The sequence below is a fragment of the Phascolarctos cinereus genome, unplaced genomic scaffold, assembly GCF_003287225.1.
Source record: "Phascolarctos cinereus isolate Bilbo 61053 unplaced genomic scaffold, phaCin_HiC Scaffold_7;HRSCAF=346, whole genome shotgun sequence".
Lineage (NCBI taxonomy): Eukaryota > Metazoa > Chordata > Mammalia > Diprotodontia > Phascolarctidae > Phascolarctos > Phascolarctos cinereus.
Window position 1 is genome coordinate 58,477,439 of NW_027556180.1, and position 25,574 is coordinate 58,503,012.

General features: G+C 39.3%; 1 protein-coding gene across 4 annotated transcripts in view; it reads right to left on the reverse strand.

Annotated features, from left to right (window-relative positions):
• RHBDD1 (rhomboid domain containing 1) overlaps nt 1-25,574 on the reverse strand; it is a 168,649-nt gene that overhangs the window by 98,625 nt on the left and 44,450 nt on the right. For all 4 annotated transcript variants that reach the window (XM_020975490.2, XM_078147512.1, XM_020975491.2 and 1 more), the window contains 2 exons: nt 19,134-19,654; nt 16,138-16,270 (listed from right to left, as the gene is read on the reverse strand). In XM_020975490.2, the coding sequence (XP_020831149.1) occupies nt 16,138-16,270; nt 19,134-19,566 (566 nt within the window). In that variant the 5' untranslated portion in view covers nt 19,567-19,654. The remainder of the gene's footprint in view (nt 1-16,137; nt 16,271-19,133; nt 19,655-25,574) is intronic.

Consider the following 25,574-nt stretch of genomic DNA (forward strand, 5'->3'; position numbering starts at 1 on the left):
GACTTATGTGGATTGATGTAGAGTGAAGTAAGCAGAAATGAGGGCAATATACAATGAAAAACAGAGAAAAGACAAACATCTTTGAAAGACTTAACTCTGATCACTTCAATAACTAATCACAATTCCAGAGGACCAGTGATGAAGCATGTTACCTACCTCCTGACGGAGCAGTGCCGGACTGAGGATTCAAAATAAGACGGATTTCCAGACATGGTTACTGTGGGAATTTGTTTCACTTTACTACATATGTTTGTGTATGTGTGTATGTATATATGTACGTATGTGTATATTTTTTCTTGTTAAACAAGAGTTTCATGTGTCTTTTTTTCCAGTTTAGAGAAGGTGGAAGGAGGGAAGAAGAGGTAATATAAGGTTAAGAAAATTTAAAAAATGAAAAAGAAAAGAAAGAAAAGTGTCATCGAAACTTTTTTTAATACAAAGAAAAATGTCAGAGGAATCACAGACAAAAGGACAGTTTTGAAAGTTATATGTTGAAATTATCTGATACTTAAAAAGAAAAGCAAGCCATACAGAACAGACTAAAAGTTTCACGGACAATCTTTTTTTCTCTTCTACTATGGAAATGCTTGATGTATTAGATGTTTTCAAAGTTAAGAATAATTTAAAAAAAAAAAAGGATTTAAGGGGCAGCTAGGTGGTACAGTGGATAGAGCACTGGCCCTGAAGTCAGGAGGACCTGAGTTCAAATCTGACCTCAGACCAGACACTTGACACTTACTAGCTGTGTGACCCTGGGTAAGTCACTTATAACCCCAATTGCTTAAAAATAAAAAATAAAAAATAATTAAAGAAAAATGATCGAAAAAAATCAAGTGGAGAAAAATGGCTCAAATGCCATATTAAAGGCTATATCTGGAAACATTAGGCACTAAGCATGTGCTCTATGGCGACCCTGGATGCAGGAAAGGTATCAAATGCATTTTGTGTAAGTAGCCACAAGCCTGAATCCCGTGAACTAGTTTTGCCCAATTTTCCCTCTTTTCAATGACTTCCTATATTGCCATCAAAGACTGTGATTCAGTGACCGATGCTGTGATGGGACAAAAGTGCATACAACAGATAATACAGCAATGGATAAGTCAACACCTATCTGCCTCCTATGACCAGCCAGGGATTCACAATCACAAACACCCAACCCTTTTGTCCCAACCAGATTATGACTGAAAATAATGTTTGTAAAATGAGTCGTCACAAATTGGATTAATTGTATCCAAAGGAATGACATTACAACAGCATTGTGAAAGGAAAGGAGGGGAAGATAATAAGCATTTATGTCGCACCTGCTATGTGCCAGGCATCATGCCAATGGCGTTACAAATATTATTTCATTTGAGACTCATGTCTTATGAGAGGTAGGTACTGTTATCCTTATTTTAACAGTTGAGGAAACTGAGGCAAATAGAAGTGGAGTGACTTGCTCAGAATCACACAACTAGTTAAGAGTCTGAGGCTGCATTTGAACTCAGCTCTCTCTGACTCCAGGACTTTGTGCACCGTGGCGTCCATCCAGCTGTGCTGGTATCTTGACTATTCAGCATCAAATAAAGCTTAGATATGTTCAAACAACGTCAGAGACACCACAGGAGGCACAGATTTAGAACTAGAAGGGACCGAGGAGGAAAGTCCCTTCCCTTCTCCAGGACTCAGTTTCTTGATCTGTAAAATTAGGGGGAGGAAGAGTGAACCTGATGGGCAGGGACTGTTTTGCTTCTCTAGCCCACAGAAAGAGTTTAATAAATGCTTATTGATTGATATTTGAGAGGTTCGTTTGGTAATTTCTCCCTCCCCCGCCCCCCAAAAAAACCAAAAACCAAAAACACTCCACTTTAATTGACTTTATTCTTTTTTGATTTTTTTTCTTCCCTTCTCTCCCATTCCAATCCCTTATTTCATTACAAAAACCTTGGAAGAGTGAACTAAATTAAGACCAGCATGCAGAGACTATGAAATCCAGACCAAAAATGAACATCTAACAATCATGAAAAAAAGTGAAGAGTTTTGACGACATATCTCAGACAGCTAAGGAGAACGTTAGGAATCTTACTCTCATCAGCAGGGCATGAGGTTTACCTAACCCCAGACAGGATGAGGAGAGGCCCGAGAAGATCATGGGAGGCATGACAGCCCTGGTGTCTTCTAAAGCAATCAACGTGTAATTGATGTGAAGTCCATTAAACAGTATATAATCGGCGTGCCCCAGACACTCCACAGCAATGATGTGCGGGGTGCACGGAGAGACACCGGAGTGGAATTTTGTGAATTTTAAATGAACGTTTATAGTTTCTCTGGGCAGATCTATAAAACTGCTTCAGCGAGGCAGAAGGCTTTAAAGTTAATATGCCAGAACAGGTGCTCCCATGCTTTCCACGTCCAATTACAATACTATAATCTGCGTGGATGTGACTGTAACCATTTCCCATATCTCTACGGAAAGGATCTTGTTTCCTTGGGATTTAGGCCCCGAGCGTGTGAACCAACTTTTGCCAAGAAGGAAACTACACTTGATCTTATAAACCCTGTGGTGCCCTAATTGATGATTTGGGTAGTCCCTGAATATGACTGGGTTTATTGTTTAATGCTGTATTGCCATCAGGAAATGTTGAGAAAAATCCAAGGATGTTTATGTAATACTTCACAGAAGACAGACTGTTTTATATGGGGCATATTCCAGTGACAAGCAAGTCACCTAACACTTAAATCCTTAAACGGATGTGTGATCCCGATTATGACGTTACCTCACAATTTCCATTCATGTCTGCCCACCCTGTTGCACCTGTTACCCACGTCCTCCCATAAATTCACCACAGGAATGCCCACTGACCACAGGAGGTCTTCCTCGATTTCTTCTGACATTGATATGGTATCGGAGTACAGCATTTGGGCTGTTTATCCATCATCCCTTGACCTTGGCATGTCATTCTCTCATGTTCTCTTCCTATTTCTTGATAACATCTTTTATACCTCTTTTTTTCTCTTAATAATTAAATTTACTGTTAAATTTTTTAATGTAATTGGAAATATTTAACTAACTAAATAAAAATATGTTAAAGACAAAAAAAATTCAATTCAATTCAAAATTACATTTAGATACCACATGTGCTAGACATTGCAGACAAACAGACAAAAAAAATCTAAAAATATTCCTTTGTCTTTAGGAAAATTAAAGAGTCTATTGAAGGAATGCAAGACACGCACAGAGGTATGCTACATTGTAGAATATGATAACACAGAAGGAGAACTCTAGACAAAGTGCTAAAAGGGAATCTGAGAGGTCAATTGCTCTCAGCTGGGGCAATCTTCATCTTAATTCTGGGGATACTTAGCCTGGAGAAGAAATAATGCAATGGAGTTATAATAGTTGTATGTGAGTGATTTGGAAGATACTCGCTGTGCTTGGGCCCCCGAGCAAAGGTAGAAGTTAGAGAGAGGCAAATTTAGAGTGATAAGGATATGAATAATAAATATAAAAACATAAAATTTCTAAAAAGAAGAAGTCACAGCTTCCTAACAATCAGCGGTACACACACGGAGAATGGCCTGTTTCTGGAGCGAGTGGGCTTCCTCTCACTGAAGGTCCTTCAGCAAGGGTTGAAAGACCATTTTCCAGGTATGATAGGGATGAGATTGTTGTTCAGGTGTTGGTCAGATTTTAGATGACCTCTGAGTTCCTAAGGAGAAGAAATGGTACCTGAGTTGGCCTTGAATGAGAAAGATTCTGAAAGGCAGAGAAATAAAGGAGGACGTGGGGTCAATTTGCACTCATGGATGGTGGCAGGAGCATTATGTAAAAGATCATGCAAATTGCCCTATTTGAGTAGAACAAAGCATGTGTGAGACAGAATAGAGTAAAATAAGGATGGAAAGGTAAATCAGAGCCAGGTTACAGATGGGCTTTTAATGCCAAGCGCATATATTATCCTAGAGATGATGGGAGCTACTGAAGATTTTTGAGCAGATAGATGATATTTTTCCTATCTGTTTGTGTAAATACTACTTTGACAATGAAAGATTGATGTGAGAGAAGAAAAAACTGGAGGAAGACTAGTTTGAACATTATTATAGTAGTTCAAGCTAGAGGTGATAAGTTCCTCCATATATAAGAAGTCCAAAGACAAGAAGAGATTTTCAAAGGAAGAACTGCTAACTATAAACAACCATATGGATGACTGCTCCAAACCATTAATAAGAAAAATGGAAATTAATTCTAAGGCTTCACCCCGTACCAGGTAAATTGGCAAAGATTATAAAAGGCAGGGATAGTTGATATCAGATAGGCTGGGGAAACACAGATACCCTAAAACAGTTTAGTGAAACTGTGAATCAGACCAACCATCCAGAAAAACAACTAGGAATTGTGCAAGAAAAGTAACTAAAGTGTTTTGGCCAGACCCTTTGACCAAGAGAATCTGTGAATTGCAATAGACCCCAGGAGGTTAAAGACAGAAAAAAAGGTCCTACGTATAGCAAAATATCCATAGCAGCACCTTTTGTGGTAGCAAAAATCAGAAGCAAAGTTGGTGCAATCAATTGGGAGATGGCAATCCAAATTGTGATATATGGGTATACATATGTACATATATGTGTGTGTGTTTATACATATATACATATATATATATATATAAACACACACAAATATAAAAAAATTCAATGTTATTATACCATAAAAAATTAGGAGTTAAGGAATTCAGAGAAACATGGGAAGACTTGTGAGCACTGAAGCTGAGTAAAGTGACCAGAACGAAAAAAGCTACAGACACAATAAAAAATAATATTACAATAAAGCCAAAGGCTATATAATTGCAATGACCAATCTTAGCCCCAGAGAACAGGTAAGGAAATTTTATTCTCTTTTGTTTTAGAAAAGTGGGGAACTAAATACATGGAACATTGCACAAACTGTCAGACACGGCTCTAGCGACAGCTTGGTTTAAATATTTTTGTTATAAAGGAAGCCTCACTCGGTTGGCCAAGGTGCTAGTGATGGTGATGGTAGTGGGGAGAATATCCAAAAATAACTGTGATGTATTTAAAAAAAAAGGCATGAATAAAACTTTTTTTAATTTAAAAAGAAATTATGAGATTCTGAATTAGCATGGTGGCAGTATTAATGAAGATGAGGGAACTGACACAAGACATACTATAAGTAGAGTCTACAGAATTTAACAACTGATTGGATTAGAATAGCATGGGATTGGGAAGAATTAAAGATGAGTGAATGGTTTACAGCCTGGATGACAGAAGACCATGGAACCATAAGTGAACTGACTAAGATGAAAAGAAGGGCATCAGGGGAAGGATGAGTTCAGTTTTGGATACACTGAATTTAGCATGCTGGCAAGAGTTACACGTGATAACTGATGACATGGGAGTTGGAGAGATCACCAAAGGAAAGAAGGTAGAGCAATTGGAAAAAAAAAAGAATTATGAGGACAAAGCTTTGGGTGACACTCACTTTGGCATGGCAAAAGACAACAAGAAGAGGTCAGACAGTCAATCACAACTCCAGAAGACTGATGATGAATCATTTTTCCTACCTCTTGGCAAAGTGGTGATGGACTAAAACTGCAAAATGAGAAAAATTTTCAGACGTGGACAACATGAGCATTTGTTGTGTGACTATAAAAGACAGCTTTTGGGGGCTGTGGTTGGGAGAGGAAAAGGTGGGCAGTGACAGTCATAGTGAAGAAAAGGGAAGAAAAGAACATCAGTTAATCATTAAAATAAAAGAGAGAAGGGAAGTTCTGAAAGGGACATGGAAAGCAAAGTAGTGATGGAATTATCAAGCGAAATTTGAAATATTAGGAAAAAAGATGTATATACATGCATATATACATATACATACATATATATGATATACCCTGGTTTCATATTACAGTCCTCAATCCTCTTTTCTGTTGTTCTTTGTATATGGAAAAGTTTCTGTTGTTGACATTTGTAAAGCCATTATTTTTTAAAAGGAAAATTAAAAATAAAAGAGTGATTTTAAAATTTTAATTTAAGATTATTTAAAATTTAGATTTAGGAAATTTAAAATAAAAAAGAGAAGAAGAGGAGAGAAGAAAAAGAAAACGGTCTCCATGAGTCTAAGGGCAGAGAGAGTATCAGGAAGGAGGGGGTGGGTCTATAGCACAGTAACGTTACCAAAAGGTCAGGGGGGGTAAGGCCCGAGAGAAGGCCACTCATTGGATTTGGCACCTGAGCTCACTGGAGACCTTGGGGAGAATAGTTTCAGGGTGGGGGGTGGGGGGAGATGAATGTCAGACGGCAAAGGATTCAGGATTGAGTGATAGTGTCATTTGTGCTATATACACTTGGCTATTTCACATACACACCTTTTCACGTGCAGAGTCCTGTCAGACAGGATGGGGGGGGGAAGAAAAGAGAGCAATTACGTTCGATTCCTAGCCACGTTTACTCCCAACCCCCCTGATTTCTTGCTTCTGATTAGTCCGAATGCTCCTCCAGAGCAGGATCGGCGTTTTTAATGCTTTGGTGTCTCTCTCTATACAGAGCCACAGCACACAATAAACAAGCTTCTTATCTATTCATCTTGGAGGGTCAAACCTCTGAGAAGCCAAAAGATTTTGGGTAGCCATTCTCCATATCTCCCTGCAAAGACGCCTCACCCTTTCTGCTGTCCCCCTCATTTTGGATTCGGTGGCATCCATAAGGTTGGTAGATGAGGAAAAGGTAATGAATCTTATAACAGAGCTCTAGCTGCCAGCCCAGGTGACACAGGACGCGTCAGTACCATTACTTTAGACCAGTGCTGAAGAGCAGGCTTGCTGCTAGTATAACTCATTCCGCAAAGAGAACACACACACACATCACTTCGATATTTAAATTACCCTGAGCTAATCTAAGCTGAGCACAGGTCAGACAGGTTTCCATCAACACAACGCTGGCCATAACGAAAAAGAAGGAACGGATGCTACCCCTCTTCCAATTCAGGGCCTTTCAGTGTATTTTCAGTGCAAAAGAACATTCCTAATTTATAAAGTCATTTTTCTCCCCACTGCACACAGTATTGAATTATTTAACACTCAGCTGAAACACACACACATCTGACAGTTTTTAAAATACTGTTTGTCAACAGCATCTTCAGCATCTAAAAAATTACGTGCAATGAAAGCAGAGTCTGTACACATACAACCTTTCAATAGCGAGTTGCAGAGTGTATTTACCAACTGATGCTACACAGAATCCCACTGGCACAGGGGTTTGAAAGCCCTGCCTGGAGTCAGGAAGACCCGAGTTCAAGTCCAGCCTCAGCCACTTACTAGCTTTGTGACCCTGGGCAAGTCACTTAACCCTGTTTGCCTCAGTTTCCTTATCTGTGAAATGAGCTGGAGAAGGAGATGGCAAACCCCTCTAGAATCTCTGCCAAGAAAACCCAAATGGGGTCATGGAGAGTCAAATACAGCTGAAATGACTCAACAGCAACAAAGACATAGGAAGAAATGAGACCCCCATGTCCAAAGCTATTCAATTATTTGGTCTACATCACTCAATGAGTTCTTTCCCAAGTATAAACATTTCTCAATGTATAAGGAACTTTCCCAGGGGCAGCTAGATGGTACAGTGGATAGAGCACCGGCCCTGGATTCAGGAGGACCTGAGTTCAAATCCAGCCTCAGACACACAACACATACTAGCTGTGTGACCCTGGGCAAGTCACTTAACCCCATTGCCTAGTCAAAAAAAAAAAAAAGAAAAGAAAAGAAAAGGAAAAGGAACCTTCCCATGAGAACCTTGAAGACTAACTTGTATTGGAGGCCTTTCTTCAAATTCTCTCCAATAGCTGATGCAATCTTTTTTTTTTAACCAGTAACTACTACAATAATGGAGGCTTCCTTTGGCAAAAGCAAAACAAATAAACTTACTCTGTCACTTTGGATGCGTTACCAAGTGAACAATTTAACTATGTGCTTTCATTTTCAAAAATTGCTCCAAAAGTGCTTTTGAATCATAAAATCTTAATTGTGCTCCTTTTACTTTAAAAGAAAAATAGATGTCAATAACTGGACCCATTGAATTCTTAAAACAAAAGAGTAATTTTTTTTTCAGAAAATACTTAAAAGAGTCTACTTAAATCTCCTATAAAGTGTGCTAGTCACAGGAGGTATATTTAAATGCTTGATATCTCCAACTACCACGGACAAGCTTGTGGGGAGAGAAGAGAGAAGAAATCTGAATTTCATATCAGTTTTTAAAAACAATGCAAAAATAGAATATTTTATTGAATTCTGCATGAGAAATAATGTCTCTCTGTTAAGCCAAGTAGTGTTAATTTACTGTTTAAAAGAGCTTGTTCAAAAAGTCATGGCTACCATTTATATCTTTCAAGATGACAACAGCTCTATAATAACAGAAAAGATTCGTTTTTCTAAAAAAATTTTTTAAAAGTGTTATTTATTTGACCTTGAAGTCACAGATTGCCTTGGAAAGTAAAACTCTAGCCTCCTGAATTCAGAAGGGAATGTAAGGGCCGTCAAAAAAGAGATAAATTGGAGCTTTATTGTTTTCTTTCTCAGAGGGCTAATGGGAAACCACCTTCTAATGGTAGTACCATTCACACTGTGGCTGGTTCTCAGCTGCTTACCATAGAATAATTGATGAACTAATGATGAGACTTCACAGTACAGACGGTCTTAATTCTACATAATCTGAATGAAAGCTAAATTAAAATAGAAAACAGTTCGGACTCTCATGATTTCTAAACCCAAATCACTTAATACTTCAAAAGAGGAGGCAAAAAAAAAAGACAGGCAAATACAAAAGGGATAACTATAAAATATTCTTTTCTACACTGTAATGGGAAAGATTCAGTAAACATGAAAAAAACCCCTAGAGATGCGATTTTTCATCTCATTAGGAGCAAGAGAATATTTAATTGCATAACACATGTCTACAACAGTTTCTCCCAGAGACGCTTCCAAGGAGGCCAAAGTGCAAAGTCCTAAATACTCCAAAGGGAAATAACTGAACTTCACCAGCTTCATTATTGTTTTTTAATGAAAAAATATTAGTAAGAGGAAAAAAAGGCAAGTCAAAATAATTGCTACATTTAGCTCTTGGTTTTATGATTAAAAAAGAATCACATTCCTCACAAAACACACTGGCTCTACATTTTAATTAGCCACGCTTATTGGCATCGTTTCTAAGCAAGGACAAATGATTTTTCTTATGTCAATTTAATCTCCTGAAAATAACCTATAGTCATCATTATCTGACATATCCACACCTGTCACCACAACCTTATTATTGATCATTAACAATGCTCTTGGTTAAACCAGAGATTAGGTAGGTGTTATCATCTACACACCCACAATTACATCACAGCATGACAGCCAATTAGTTGAAGCCTGGGTAGCAAACCCTAGTTTCAAGTCAGCACTGTGGTCCACTGGAAAAAACAGCTGCTTCCCTGTTTCTACAGAGAGCTTACCTGCTCCTTTACTGGAAGTCAAACCATTAGGAGAAACATGCATTAAACAACAGACTGTCTAGTTAACAAACTATTTTTTTGGGTCCTTGTACCCAGTAATGAAATTTTTAAGCCAACAGGGCTTAATTCAACCTCTATGAATGACATATGTATTTCCAAATAGGGCCACAGCAGGTCTGTCCAATTACACGAGGCAATATGTCTTCCTGCTACTAAATTAAACCTTACTTAGAAATCATGGTAGGTAGCTAATTGAACACTTTTGAAAGCATGTGAATGCAAGGCTGGAAAAAAGTTAATGATCACACAAATATTCACCCAGTAACGATTTAAAGCATCACTAAAACACACTCACACACCTGTACCTATCTTCATGGCACCTCATGCATGCAGTCTCTTTAGCAAGTAGACTTTGATAGTTCTGTCATTTCATCAATGTGGGTATTCCTACCACCATGACATTAATCAATTAATCAATAAGCATTTATTAAGTGCCTGTTCTGACATAGGGGGGACAGAGCTGAACCTCAGAGCCACCTGTGATACACACCAGCTGTATAATTCTGGATAAATCATTTAGAACACCGAGAACTCTCAGTGCTTTCAGAAGGCTCTGTTCTGTGTTGGAGAGGGACTTTCCTCATCTGAAAATTGTCCTCTCTCAATGAAATGACAGGTGTGGTCCCTAGTCCTATGTGGTAGGCACTGAGGGAGGAAGGGAGGAAGGGTGGGAGAGAGGAAGGAAGGAAGCAAAGAGGGAGGGAGAGAAGAAGGGAAGGAGGGGGTAAGGAACAATCTCTGTGGTACAGTATAAAGTTCTGAAAAACTGGGTTTGAGACCCACCTTTGACACCTGAAATCTGCGGGACTTTGGATAACTCACTTCTTTCTCTGGCCCTTAGTTTTTCTATCTATAAAATGAAGAGGTTTAGATTGCCTTCTCATCCAGTGTAATTCTTTATTCACATTTTTCCAATGGTCCTTAATAAAGGGTTTACCCAATATACTTGGAGGTCTTCTTCTTCTAGGTGTCTTTACATTCTGTGAGAACTGATGTAACCTCATTCATCTGGCTCTCTCCCCCTCACCAGGCCACCACCTGGTCCCACCATAATATCCTAATGATCTATCCCTCCTACAGGCAGCTTCTTGTTTGTAGAGTAGAACATAAACTCCTTGAAGGCAAGAATATTCTGATTTTTGTACTTAGAATGTAAGCTCCCTGAAGGCAGGGATGGTCTCACTTTTGTATTTAAATGCATATCTAGCATAGTGTTTAGAGCCTAGTAGATGCTCAATAAATGTGTGCCTATCGTTAGGTAAATATACTGCAGTTTACTTTAGGCCCAAATGTTTCTTGATTGACCTTTTAATGAGAACAAGTTGCTCTCATTAAATCAGTCATTATTTTTCCCTCTGCACAAAAGGACCCCATGGTCTTGGGTCTCCAGGGACTCTTACTTATAACCTTATTTCATTCCCGAATCCCCTGTGAAAAGTCCTATTTACAAGGCTTCATGGTAGTGTGGAAGTGACTCGTCTTGGATTCTCCAAAGCTATGCCAGAAGAATTCAAATTTCCAAAGCCCTTTTCCAAGTTGGAAAGGGCCTAGAAACTCTCCTTATCACCAGAAGGGTTGGCAATCAGGCCATTTTTTTTTTTAGATTTGGGGGAGGAAGGTTCACTGCAGTTGGCCAAACCACTCACTAAAGGTGATGAAGGTTTGGGATGTATACTGGTTGAAGGAAGACCTAAACTGAGAAAGCCTACGTCTGGTCATTAATGCATGGCTAGGCAAGAACTCTAGCTGGCATGTACTCTGCCTCTGTTTGTGACCACAGATTTCTATTCAAGGACAGAGAAATTCTGCTCACTCTCTCTCTCTCTTAGTTCTGGCCACTGGCAAGCTCTAGAGAAGGTGACAAAGTATTAGGTCTGAATGCTAATTGCCAAGATCACAAACAAATAGTGATGGTGGGTTCTGCCCTCAAAGGTCCACAACAACCTGGTCTGCCCGATTTCCTGCTCCGACAGTCACCAATACACTAAACAGGAGGACCAGGACTGGGCTATTGGGTAGAAAGATTTGGGCTACATTCTCTCCAGCATAATTTTCACTCCATTTTGACATGGCTGAGACATCAATGGATCCAAAACATTTCCCTTTTGCTGGAGCCCTTTGAAGGCACCGATTCAGGCAGAGTTAAACATTCTGCAGTTCTGGAACCAAAGTTTGTTCTCTCATCCTAGAATTCGTTAAGAACTCAAAGTACAACAAGCTTTGTTATTAGCTCCATTTTATTTTTTGAAAAAAATCATTACAAACGGTTTTTGGTCCTATGGTTGCACAGAATTATTAGACAATGTGGAATTTAACGTCAGTTATAATTTGGGAATCTACCAGTAAGCACCAGCAGGTTTTATCGCTTACTTTTTATAATGACGGAAGCAATGCACTTTAAAAGCTAATCCAATCATTCATTCATTCAGCAAATACTTTTTGAGGAGGGGCAAAGTTCAATTGCTCATTACAAATCAGCAACATCTCAATTATGGTGCCACCAAGCGGTCTACGGTCTCAGAAGTGATCAATCACAGTAATGTTGGAGGTGGCAATAACTAGCAGAAAGAACACTGGACCCACAGATGCTATTCCCAGATACCAATCCAGGCTCTACCATTAGCTGGATGCGGCCTCAGGCAAACCACCTATACAGTTTCCTCATCTGTATGGTAGGGGAGGAAATATTCAGGCTGCCCAACTCACAGGATTATTTCACAGAAAGTGTTAAGTGTTATGGAAAAGGGGGCTTTGCTCAACAATCCCATAATTATCATTAGGGGCATAAAAAAGAGAGATATGTGGTCACCAAAGGTATTCACCACCATCATGAAGAAAGTACAGCATGGAGTCCAAATGGAACACTTATAAATGATGAGGTCTTTCAGAGGCCTGTTTGTGGGTACACTGCATAAGTGTTATTTTTTTCTGTGAACACTGAGTGTTTATATGATGCTGGTATGTGATACTGTGGTAAGGGTACTGGGCTAGGAGTCAGGAAGTCTGAGTTCTATCAACAAGTTGGCTGTGTTATTTTGAGAAAGCCACAACCTCTCTGAGTATTAGCTTCCTCATCTGCCAGACAGAGCTTGTGGCAGGAGCCACACTGACCAGGGTCCTTGACACGTGAGCTGGCTGGTTTTTCCCGGACAGGTAGGGAAGTCATACCTGAGCCCTGATGGTTTCAAGGGGAGTAGGGCTCACTCAAGCCATTGTTGAAGCTTCTGGGTTGCTTGGGGCATAAAAAGCTTAGTCTAACAGGAGTCCATGTCCCTCAAATTAGATATATGTAATGATGCCAAGGAAGTGAGTCAGCACACACCTTCTAATCAGATGCATTTTCATTTGGAGATGAGGAGATGCTACCATTAAGGAAACTTTTTTTGGGGGGGAGGGGGTAAACATTAGATAGTGTGTGAGCGTCTCATTTTGTTCCAATCCTGTGTCGTGATCCAAATCACTGGACGTGGCCTGAGTCAGGTCTAGCCCAGAATAGGGGTAGTAATACCTACTGAATATGCCTAACAAGGCAGTTCTGAGGTTAAATAAGAGAATTCAGGTATCCCCAACCAGGTAACCAACCTGGTCAATTGTGAAATGACAGCTCCTATGACATTCCTGCCTTCAAATTTATGGGCATGTTCAGAATGGGGAAGGGAGCGAAAATGAAGCTGTCCAGAAGCTGCCCACCTCAGCACCCTTCACCCCACCAAACTCAGCTCCTTAGCAATCCTCTTCCTCCTCAGAAGCCACAAGAGTTAGAGTTAAAAGAAACCTGAGAGCTACAAAACCGTCAATTTGGGGATGAGAAAACTGAGAGGCTTGCCCAAAGCCCCAGGTCTCCTGGTTCCATATTCTGTGCTCTTGCCACTATACCAGGGGTTCCTAACCTTTTGTGTGCTATGGACCCCTCAGCAGCCTGCTGAAGCCTTGCCAGTCCTTCTCAGAATGATGTTTTCAAAAGCATAAAAGAAAATACATAGAATTACAAAGGTACAGGATTATTTTGAAATACTTTAAAACACACACACACACACACACACACACACACACACACACAAATTCACAGACCCCGCAGATTAAGAACTGCGGCCCTACAGACTTCCCTAGCTCTCATCTGTAACATGTGCTATTTCTTCCCCACTAGAATGTCCAATTCTTGGGACTGCCGTTTTGCTTTTTCTTTTGTACTCCCAGTGCCCCTCACATAGTAGGTGCTTTATTTCACAGCAATCACAAATCCTTGGGGAAATGAATAGAATTTCCTCCCTCTATAAAGCTGGGGAACCTTCTCCTGAGGTAATGTACAATGAAAGCATTCCATTAAGTATAATAAGCCTTATTTAAATAAAAGTCAGTATTTCTATACAATATGACTTCAGAGGGCAGGACACAAGTTAATGATAGGACACATGACTGCCAATATAACCTGTCTAATGGCTTTCATGAATCTTAGCAGGATTAATGGTTAACCATCTGAAGTGGTAGTCAGTGTGTCTGGGAAAGTCAGCAGCGCAGAACACAACCCAACACTGACTGTTTTCTTCAGGCCAGCATTCCGTTAACATAGCTGTGTCAAAAGGCTATCTTTCCCTTCCAAAGGGCAAGTCCTCCATTCTCTCAACAAAGGCGGGCTCTAATCTAAAGAAATACAGAGTATGTCTAATGAAAACTCTGATTGGTTATCAAAATGAAAATCATAAAACAAAGACGAAAAAGTTATCGCTGTCATGTTCCCACTGGACTGTTGTCAGTTACTCTCAACCCCCTGCCCTTGTGCATTGTTTTCCTGAGACCTCATCTGTACATATACATATGCAGATGTCTGGGTATACGAAGTTATCCTTCAAAGCCTCTACTCTTGAAAATCTAAAGCGCTGTTCTTGCAAACCTGAAGGAAGAGAAATTTGACATCATTTCCCTGCTCAATATGTCAAGTCTTTCCCCATACAGTGAAGCATACCACTTAAAACAAAGCTATGCCTTTTTAATGATAAGAAAGAAGTACGGCAGAATTCCTCAGAAACAGTGGCAGAAGAATGCTAAAGGATCTTGCCGTTCAATAGATTCATGACATGATCTCAAAGTTCAAGTGCCAAGAAAACTAATTTGCATATGAATGTTAGCTGGAGACTGTCATTTCTAAGTGTCTCTAGAGAAAGCCGCTGCTTTCCATCCCAGCTAGATCAAACCCGTCAGAGGCCCTTTGGTGTGACAAGGTGAGAAAGAACGATTCAAATGATAAAAGGTCGGACATTCTTGGACCTTTTTGAAAGGGAAAACTCTGATGATTCTGTTATGCTCTTAGCTAAAATGCCACTGGAGAACAATACGTTTCAAATGATGGCTGTCCAAGACCAGGAATCAGCACTAAAGGGAAACTGAAGGCTGGAAAACTACACAATCTCACAGCCTGTCAGGCCTGCAAAGAAAGAATATTCGCAAATAAAGGCTAACACACTCTTATGAAATGAAGAAAAATCCCAAAACATTGAGAGGCAGCAAGGGAAGAGAACTGGATTTGAAATCAGATGACCCTGGGTTCAAATCCTGGCTCACTCACTTGCTATCTGTGTGACTCAGGAATAAGTCAAGTTGGACTAGATGGCTTCCAGGGTCTCCTCCTGCTCTACATCTATAAGTTCATGATCCCCTTTCCCAAGACTTCTTCTTTAATCTCTAATTTCTCCTCTGTCATTCCACAGTCTCCTCTCTTTCCCAAGTGATGTTGTAGGATGCCCACAACAAAAATGAGTCTACTTTCATAGTAACAGTGCACCCTCTCAAAACACTTTGCATGTACATATATATGTTATCTCCCCCAGTAAAACATTAAGTATCTTGAGGGCACAGATTGCTTCATTTTTGTCTTTTTACTCCCACCAAAATATCTGGTATACAATAAGATAATAATAATTAATGACCGATGATAGCATTTACACAGCGCTTTATAAATACTTCCTCATCTAATTCACTTGATAATTCTTTAAGAGAGGCTGCTATTATTATCATGCCCATTTTACAGATGAGGAAACTAAGACTAAAAGGGATTAAGTGTCTTGTCCCAGGTCACTCAGCTAGTAAGTGTCTGAAGCTGAAGCTGAGCTCAGATCTTCCCGACTCTACCCACTCTGCCACCTTGCTGCCCCAGTGAAAAATGCTTACTGGTTAATCGATTGCTAGTGCTGTTTTGAGTAATGATGGCGAAGATGGGATCCTCTCAAATAGCTCCCCTTTTCATTCAAGAGTAAGGACCCAATAAAACAAAACAAACAAAAAGAAGGAGGGATCGTGGTATTGTGCCAATAGGGGCTTAGATTCTAGCCCTGATTCTGCCACTACTTGTGTGGCCTTGTCTAATCCATTGAATCTCTGGGAGTTTCAATTTCTTCACCTGTAAAACAATAAGGCTGAACCGGATGAGCTCTAAGATCTCTTCCAGATCAAACATTTTGTGAGTCTTCCTTCTCATCACTACCATCATTAGAGGTGGCCATGTTAACACTCTCCACCAACTAAACAGGAGTTAAACCCCATTTCTATGGAAGCATTTCACAGCCCACATTGAGCACCTCCATTTTGATTCTCAAAAAAAAGCGAACACTTACTTTGGAGACAGCAAATGAATCATCACCAGTTCTACCCAACAGGCATACTTGTTGGGTATGTACATGCCCATAACATTCGTGTGTCCTCCAGGGTTATAACTGTTGTTAAGAACCTTCAAGGCAAACAGGACTCCTAAAAAGGAAGAAAAAGCACAAACACACATTATTTAAAAAATAAAACACACACTATACACAGATGGTATCAGCAATTGTATAAACAAAACCAATTCAAAGCAAAAGAAGGACTACTCAGGAATGATTCTTTATTTCCCCTAAAACTGTCAAGCTAGCTTTTTGGAGGAAGACAATGATTCAATGAAATTATTCTTCTGGCTAATTTAAATCAGAAGTTAATGTGTTACTAATAGGCTCTTAGGCCCACAACTGTATGCTCCCTTCCTGACTTCAAGGAGAAATGGGAAACAACTAGATGGCATAGGAGATACAACACTGGACCTGGAGTGAGGCAGGCCTGGATTGAAATCCTACCTCAGATGCTTACTACCTATGTGACTCTGGGCAAATCACTTATCCTCTATTAGTTTCAGTTTCCTTATCTATAAAAGAGCATAACAGCATTTGAAGACCAAATGAAATAGTACATGAGAAGCTCTTTGCAAATCTTGAGGTACTATATAAATTATAATCACTATTATTATTATAATTATTATTATTATATCACCATCAGAAAGTACTTCTCAGACTTACTATGGCATAAGAACTCAGGGAAGGGAATGATGTTTAGGGTAAAATAGAGTTGGGGAAAGAGGCAATTGATTCTCTTCAACATTTTCTTGGTGAGGTAATTAGGGTTAAGTGACTTGCCCAAAGTCACACAGCTAGCGAGTGTTATATGTCTAAGGCCAAATTTGAACTCAGGTTCTCCTGACTCCAGGTCCAGTGCTCTAGCCACTGTGGTACCTAGCTGCCCCTCTCTTCAACATTTTTATGAAGCATTTCTCTCCTCCTTCAATCTATATCCTAAATCTTAAAATACACAATTTAAATCACACTAACAACTTCAGCACAAGAAAATCTATATTTTTTTTAAAAAAGGGAGAAGTTAAGAAATAGGAGTTGGTCAAAGCAATACTCAGCTTTGAAAAAATCCTCATCACAAGCAATTCAACACCAATATCTAATGATTCCTATGAATGCCACTGACAAATACCAAGGGTCACCTAGGCATATGTCAGAGAAGGGATGTGAACCCAGGTCTTCTGGACTCTGTGAATGCCATTGGTATAAATTATCCCTCCTATATTCCAGCACCATTTGGTGATACCAAAGCAGACTTCTAGGATTCTAGTCATCACTCAGCACCAAGCCACTCTCTATGGCCTAATATCTATAATTTGTAATATCTATATCTATAATATCTAATCTATAATATCAAGCCACAGCGGAAAGGACTGAAGAAAAACTATGTTCCTCTTGGCCTTAATTCAGATTCATCATTGCCGGCGAGGTTCTGCCTTGCTCTTAACTCTGGTAGGGACTTTAAAGATCATCGAGTTCAACCTTACTTTACAGATGAGGAAACTGAGGCTAAGTGAATTGGACAGGAGTCTCACACTGAGTGAGAGAATTGGGTAGGTGACCCAAAATCTCCTGACTCCAAATCAGGCTTTGTCTACCATACTGGGCTTCTTTCCCTTCCCTAGGATGCTGGTCATTCTTGACTCCATACCTGAATCGAAGAATGTCAAGGTTAGAAGATATCTCAAAGATCATCTTTCCCCGCCCATATACCACCTCTGTCTCTCTCCACAAAGTTCTCCACTGCAATACACCCAAGAAGTGATCATCCAGCTTCTGCTTGAGTTCCTCCCGAGCATGGGGGTTGTGGAGGAAAGAAATTCACTTATATTTTTTAATGCCTTTCTTGGACCATTCTTTCAGCAAACCCCAGCCATGATACACTTCACTCTTGCCTTTCTGGCCATCTCTTCCTGCTCCTTTGGGGGGCTTCCCCTCTACCCCAGACACCTAGTCCCTTATAGATAGGCTATTTTCAATCTATTGCCCTGTATCCCTTGTCATTTTCCAACTAGAGCTCCCCTCCCAAGATGATGTATGTGAAGGGTCTTTGGGGGAAAACTGTAAAATGCCCTCCAGACTGTTAGGTTTCCCCTGAAATGGAAACAGAATATAATATCCTGATAAGATATGAAAGCCAGAATAGTGTCAGATCAGAGCGGGAACCAGGTCTGTTTATGGGAAATACATTTTCTGCAAGTTCCTCCTTCAAGGAAAGCTCCTGACTAGAAACCAGGTGCAGAAAAATATCCATATCATCACTTGTGGTAAACAAAAACGAATAAGCAAAACGAGTACTCAAGGACTGGAGACTGACCACCCCTACCCTTTATCTCTATCCATATCTATTTATTTCTATCCACGTCTATATCTAATTAGTCTCTCCATTGGAATACAACTTCTTGAGAACAGGGACTACTTTTCTTTTTTTATCTTTGAATCCTCAGTATTTGACACAGAGTAGGTGCTTAATATATATTTTAATATATTAATCTATTTAATATTTTAATATATTTTTCATTTATTCATTAATTCCCTTCTCAAGCAATCCATTCCATTTTTGGACACCTCTAATTGTTGGGATATTTTCCTGAAATCAAATTTGCCTCTTTCCACCTTCCACTCACTATTTCTGGTTCTGCCTTCTGGGCATAAGCAGATCAAATAGAATTCTCCCTTCTCCATGTCAGCCCTACAAATACTTGAATCCAGCTACTTTTTTCAGGCTAACCATACCCAAGTTCCTTCAAGCAATCTTCATATAGGCAAGACTCAAGGACTTCCACCATTTCTGGCTACCCCCTTCGAATGTTCTCTCTACCTTCCCAATGTCCTTCCTAGATAGTAATGAAATGGCCACTAGCCATGGAGAACACACTACCTAGTGAAAGGACACAATCCATCCCCCATCCCTGACTATCTTCATAAATGCTGCTCCAAAGGTTATCCTGCCTTACCTGAGAAACCGATAGCACAATATAATTTGAAGGCAGGTTGATCTAGAAGTTCTGCAACAGTATATTCTAATGCCAAGTATACCACACCAGTGAGCATGGAGAAGACCGCGATGATGTAGGCAAACCAAATACTTCCCAGTCGTCTTTCCAGTGTTAGCCCTTTCCACAGCATGGACACCATGTTGAAATATAAATGCCAGTCATCTGCATGGTGGAAAGGAGAAAGCAGCAGGCGCTGCCAATCTTTTCCCTTATAACATGATTCCACACTTAGGCAGAGCCAGTTGGAGGGCTTCAGGGGGTTGAGGAAAAGCCAGATGTTGAGGCCTATACATGCCAGAGTGACAGGGGGGATATTGGTGATCCCAACCTGCATGATTTGAAAAAAAAGTAAAAGCAGGCCTTGATGGATTCCTCTTGACCTCCGCTGCATGGTGCTTAAAAGTTCAGGAGACCAACCCAATGGAAGCAAAATACAATGTGATTTTCAGAATCCAAAAGGAGCCCACTAGCAGTTATATCTGAAATAAAAATGAAATATGCGTCAAGACACTGTATACTGATCAAATATGCATTTCTGGCTTGATCTTACATTCTGATGCCACACCCTTTCCAGTTCATAAAATCAAAGATTTATAACCATCCTTCCATTTTGCATATGAGGAAGACTGAGGGCCAGAAAAATGATCTAGAAGAGTGATCTAAGGTCACAGAGTTCATCACCAGCAGACCTCTTCTCCCAAGATGATGTGTATGAAGTTTCTTTGGGGAAAAACTGTAAAATGCCCTCCGGACTGTTAGGTTTCCCCTGAAATGGAAACAGAATATGATATCCTGATAAGATATGAAAACCGGAATAGTGTCAGACCAGAGCAGGAACCAGGCCTATTTATGGGAAATATATTTTCTGCAAGTTCCCCCTTTAAGGAAAACCCCTGATTAGAAACCAGGTGCAGAAAAATATCCATATCATCACTCGTGGTAAACAAAAACGAACAGCAAACAGAGTACTCAAGGACTGGAGGGCCATTTCTGAAATGTTAAGACTTGGTAACAGCAGAGGCCTCATGGATTCTCAGCCGATCACAGATTTGGAGCTAGAAAACGTCTTAGAGGACAGCTTTAGCAAATAAGGAACAAAGAGATCACTTGCCCAAGGCCACAGAGGTAGTATTATCAGAGGCAAGATTTGAACCCAGGTCCTCCAACTCCAAAGTCACCCTTATATAAATGTCTTTTCTTATGGCCCCTGGGAGATGGGAGGATCTGGAAGATGAGATTTAGTGACAAAATTGTAGCTTAGCTCCTAGGCCTCAGGCTACAATTTTATTAAGTAAAGAACTGCAGTTTCTCCATACCCAACCGTCTTTTTATGCTCCACATTGTATATAGAAATGTTCATTTTTGTGTGTGCCCATTTAAAAAAAAAAAAGAATTACAGGTTGTTTAAATTCTGGTAAGGCGTGGAAATCCTACTGATGTGGTATCACACAAGTAGAGAAAGGTCTACGTTGTACAGTTTTCAAAACTGGGGAGAAAGATGGGATGCAACAGCCAAAATTACTGACTATTTTTGACTACAATATAGGTTCACAAAGCAGCTAAATGTCATGCTGCATTGCAATGTGTAAACTCAAAGTTGAACAGCCTTTGTGTGGAAATTAAAAAGCATCATAATGTTAAGTTTCTACATGTCATTCATTTTGTGAAGCACATTATAAGCTGCTTTCAAAAACAAACAAAACCCTGCAAATTCTGAAAAACTGAAATAACTCAAGAATGGTCAGAGATAATCATGCTGTTTTAAATGATTAAACTCAAATTCAATTTCTTCAAGTTTTAATTGTCTTGGACTTTTAAAGCAAAGTTAATATGCTTTCATGATTGATAAATACACAGCAGGCTTCAGGAGAAAATTCACTTGAAGAGCTAAGACTAATAGAAGCAAAGACGGGAGACAATTTCAACAGTTTTGGAAACACAAAGTTAAAAAAAAAGCCCAAATCCAGAAAATATAATCTACTATATATTTATCACTTGGATTCAGAAGGGCTATTTTTGAAGAAGTGGAAAGGCCACTACATTTGCTTTGTATAAATGCTTTAGCATATAATAGACTGACATATGCCGAAAGTGTAAATGGTGACTATGTTGCTAAAACATTTTTCTCCCCAGAGAAAATTAGCTACTTTTCATAAGAAAAGGCAAATTCTGATGTCTATGGTCACAGAGTTGGCTTGCATTATAGAAATAAGCAATTGAGAATTGTTAACTGTGAAAAGTCTTATTCAACATGATAAACATTGATGCTGCCTGAAAAGACTCTAAGGTTGAGACATGGGCTTGAGGAATCATATATAAAAAAGATTCAAGTGATTCTACTTATAGATTAATTAATGCATATTAATTAATACACTGGGAATAATACAGTTTGATACATTGATATACAATGGGAAGTAGAATTACTCATTTCACCAAAAGCCTTTGTTACCAATTAGATGTGAAACCAAAATCTTCCTCTTTTGCATCACATGCTGATGAAGCAACAATGTAATTAAAGATGTTCATTATATACATAAAAAACATTTTTGAAACTCATGTTAGGGAAAATGTGTTATTTTGCAAACCTGTTGCTGATTATGGCAAGAGAAAATTTTAACATGAGAAAATTTCAACATAAGAGGAAGATTGTATTTCTTTTTTAAATTAAAATGATAAAGGCAATTAGGTGGCACAGCTGATGGAGTACTAAACTAGTAGTTAAGAAGACCTGAGTTTGAATCCTATCCCACCTAGGTACAAGATAAATTATTAAACCATTATCAGCCTCAAGAGTTTTCTTATCTGTGAAAAGTAGATAACAGCAGTACTTCCCACCCCGCACCCCTTGCTTTAAGGATCTTAATAAGAAAACACAAAGTGCTTTATAAACCTTATTATCATTACATAATGTGGAAGAGTTCTATCGGATTCTCTTCCGACAGAGCATAATCTATGTCAGGAGAAAACACAGGGCCTTAAGACCTGGCTAAAAATGTGACCCTTTGTAAAGCTTTCAATGTGTCCAAAATGTACAGTCACTTGTATCAAGAAACACAAGTAGAAAGCTACAAAGTATTTTAGTTATAACAATAAATAATTTCATTTAAAAAACCAACAGTCCATTAAAATGGAAGCTTTTTGCAAAATTGTATGATGCAGATGAGATCACTTCTGTAGTATTTCAAAACCCTCTGTTGATAACACTTTTTCAGTATGACTAGTGTGGGAATATGTTTTGCTTCGCTACATATATCTGTTACAAGGGTTTTTGCCTGCCAGTAATTATCCAACATAGCCCTCCATTTGGGGGTATTTGGTTATGAAAAAGGAATGGGATAAAGGAAAAGGAATGGGGCTGGTGAGGTCAGGAGAGAAGATACAGAGAAAAGCCTCTTAGAGAAAGAGTAAAATTCTCTTAGGTGAAATTCAAGCCTTTGATATATATTAGGAAGCTATGTGAACTCTCAACTAGGATAGTTTAACAAAACAGGTAGCATTCACATAGCACTTTAAGGTCTTTCAAAGCGTTTTTAAAAAGTTCACTAGATCCTCACAATGATCCTGGGAGGTCAGCGCTATTATTATCATCCCCATTTTACAAATGAGGAAACTGAGGCAGATAGAAGTTAAGTGACCTGCCCAGGGTCACCCAGAGCTAGTAAGTGTCCAAGTCTAGCTTTGAACTCAAGGTCTTCCTGGCTCCAGGTCTGGTTCTCTTACTCACTGTGCCACTTAGCTTAGAGATAATTAACTTAGAAGCAGGAAAGAACTTTAGAAGCAACTTGTTCTATGTTTAAATTTTTGTATGACCTAGTCACTGACAATGAGAAAAGATTTAGATGTATTTTTTTATATTATCGTGGTGAAAGAATGAAAATAAACTAATCAGTGATTTGAAGACACGTGAGATTAGAGAAAGAAGGCAATAATCTATGTCTTGATATTGTATTGCTTTATATCTTGCTTCAATTTACCAGCTGATGCAGTATGTAAGTAAAAGTAAGTAGGATTTAACCAATTCATACACTGTTATTTTGATCACTATATTTTCAAAGAAATATAAAAATATAAATGTTGTTGCTGGGGAAAAGGAAAAAGCTGGCAGCATTCCTGATCCACTGCTATTTACCCTGTGTCAAGAGAACTTGGTAGGAGTTCCCCCAATGTATTAGGTGGAGCCCCTGTGAAGGATTTACAGGAGAACATGGCCAACAATCTCACAGGAGGTGAGAAAGCATGGATGGGACACAACCTTCACTGTTGAAGGGAATACTTTACATTGATGAGATCACAGATCCATCAAAGTATTTCTATAGGGGAAAAAATACTTGAAGAAGTTTTAATCCACTTTAGGGAATTAATTCTGCCCAGATACCCTGAGATACCCCTGGAATGATTCATAGTCATTAGAGAGACCTCAGACTCATTTCATTTCCCATTGTGACCATGTAACAGAATGGCTTATAACACCAAAGCTTCATAGCATAGTGGATGGAGAACCTATCTTAGAGTCAGGAAGACCTCGGTTCACGTCCCTTCGCTGACACACAATGCCGAGGTGATTCTTGATAAATCACTTAATCTCTCAAGAACTCTCTAAAAACTGTGTACAGTTACCAATCTACATTGGTAATGAGAGTTTCTTATATCATTAAATCACAGGTTTGAACACCAAAGAAGAACTGGAATACGAAACAAATCTAACATACAGCTGATATAGAATCCTACCCGGCAGGTGCCGGGAATAAAAGCAAAAGTGGAACAGTTCCTGCCTTCAAGAAGCTTGGAGTCGGTCTGGGAGATAACACGTCTACCTCCAAGTAGATAGAGAATAAATACAAAATAGTTTTGGGAAGGGTATTGGCTACCAATGGGGTCAGAAAAGGCCAATGGCATAGACACAGCATAGAGGATTTCATTAAGACATTTGCTGGTCTTTTCCAATGTCCTTGTGAACACGATGGAGAAATGTAGGCTAGAAGGTGTGACAGCCAGGTTGATTCATTACCAACTGAACTGTATATAAATGGACTGATGTCAGCTTGAAAAGAGACGTCCTCTAGGGGTCCAGCACAAGGCTAACCTTAGTTGCTGGATGACAGAATCAGGATCCCAAAAGATTTCAATGAGCCAGATCTAACAGGATGAAATTCAATGCTCCAGTGCAAAACTACTGCTCAAATGTTGAATGGGAGAGAAATGGCCAGACGGCAATTTATGTGGGTTGAAAAACACCTGCGTTTTAGTTCAATACGCTTCAATGGTGTGGTGTGAACAACAATAATAACAAAAACCAATTTGATTTTGTTGTTCAATCATTTGGTTGTGCCCTACTCTGTGACCCCATTTGGAGTTTTCTTGGCAAAGATACTGGAATGGCTTGCCATTTCCTTCTCCAGATCATTTTACAGGGGAGGAACTGAAACAAACAGGGTTAAGAGACTTGAGTAGGGATCACACAGCTAGGAAGTGTCTGAGGCCAGATTTGAACTTCAGACTTGCCTTCCTCTCTTCAGGTCTGGCATTCTATCTACTGTGCCACTTAGCTGCTGATCTTAGACCATACTAATATTCATAGAGCATTTGGAACAAGAAAGGTACCAGACAGAAATAAAGAAATAATCTATTTGGGGGGAAGCCATACTTTGAATATGGGTGGCAGTGGATGCTTTGACCTGAAGTCAAAGGAAACGGATCTACAGCCAAAGATGTCAAGGAAATATCTGCTGAGTCCTCCAGATAAAAGTTGGGTAGGGCAGCAAAATAATGGCACACAAAATAATGAATTCCAGATCCAGAGGGTATTTGGAAATAGATGATGAGGGACACCAAGAAAGTGCCTGGAAAGAAATTATTTAATACTTAAACTTCTTGATCTTTATCATCATTTCACAAATTTGAGATTGCAAGGCTGAAATTGGGAGTCAGTGGCACACTGAAAAGAGGAGATGCATTTGAAGTCAGAGGAGCTGGTTTCATATTCAGCCAGCTACTTATCTATATAACCTTGGGCAAATCACTTAATCAGTCGATCAATCAGATCAATCAACATTTATTAAATGTTTGTTACATGCCAAGCACTGTAAGCTTTAGGGATACAAAAGAGGCAAAAGACAATCCCTGCCCTCAAGGAGCTTACATTCCCAAGACCAGTTTCTTCATTTGTAAAAGTGATCTCTAAGCTCTCTCTTTGATTCTGGGAAAGATTCTACTGTGGGCCCATCTACTAAGTGAGATGCTGACAAACTGAAAGGGGGGAGAGTAGCTGATGAAGGGTGCTGACAGCATATCTGGAAAGAAAGTTGAAGGATCTGGGTATATGCAGGCTAGAAAAGAGAAAATTTGAGAAGGGTGTCTTAGCTGTGTTCAAACATTTAAAGGATTTAGGAAGGAGAATTA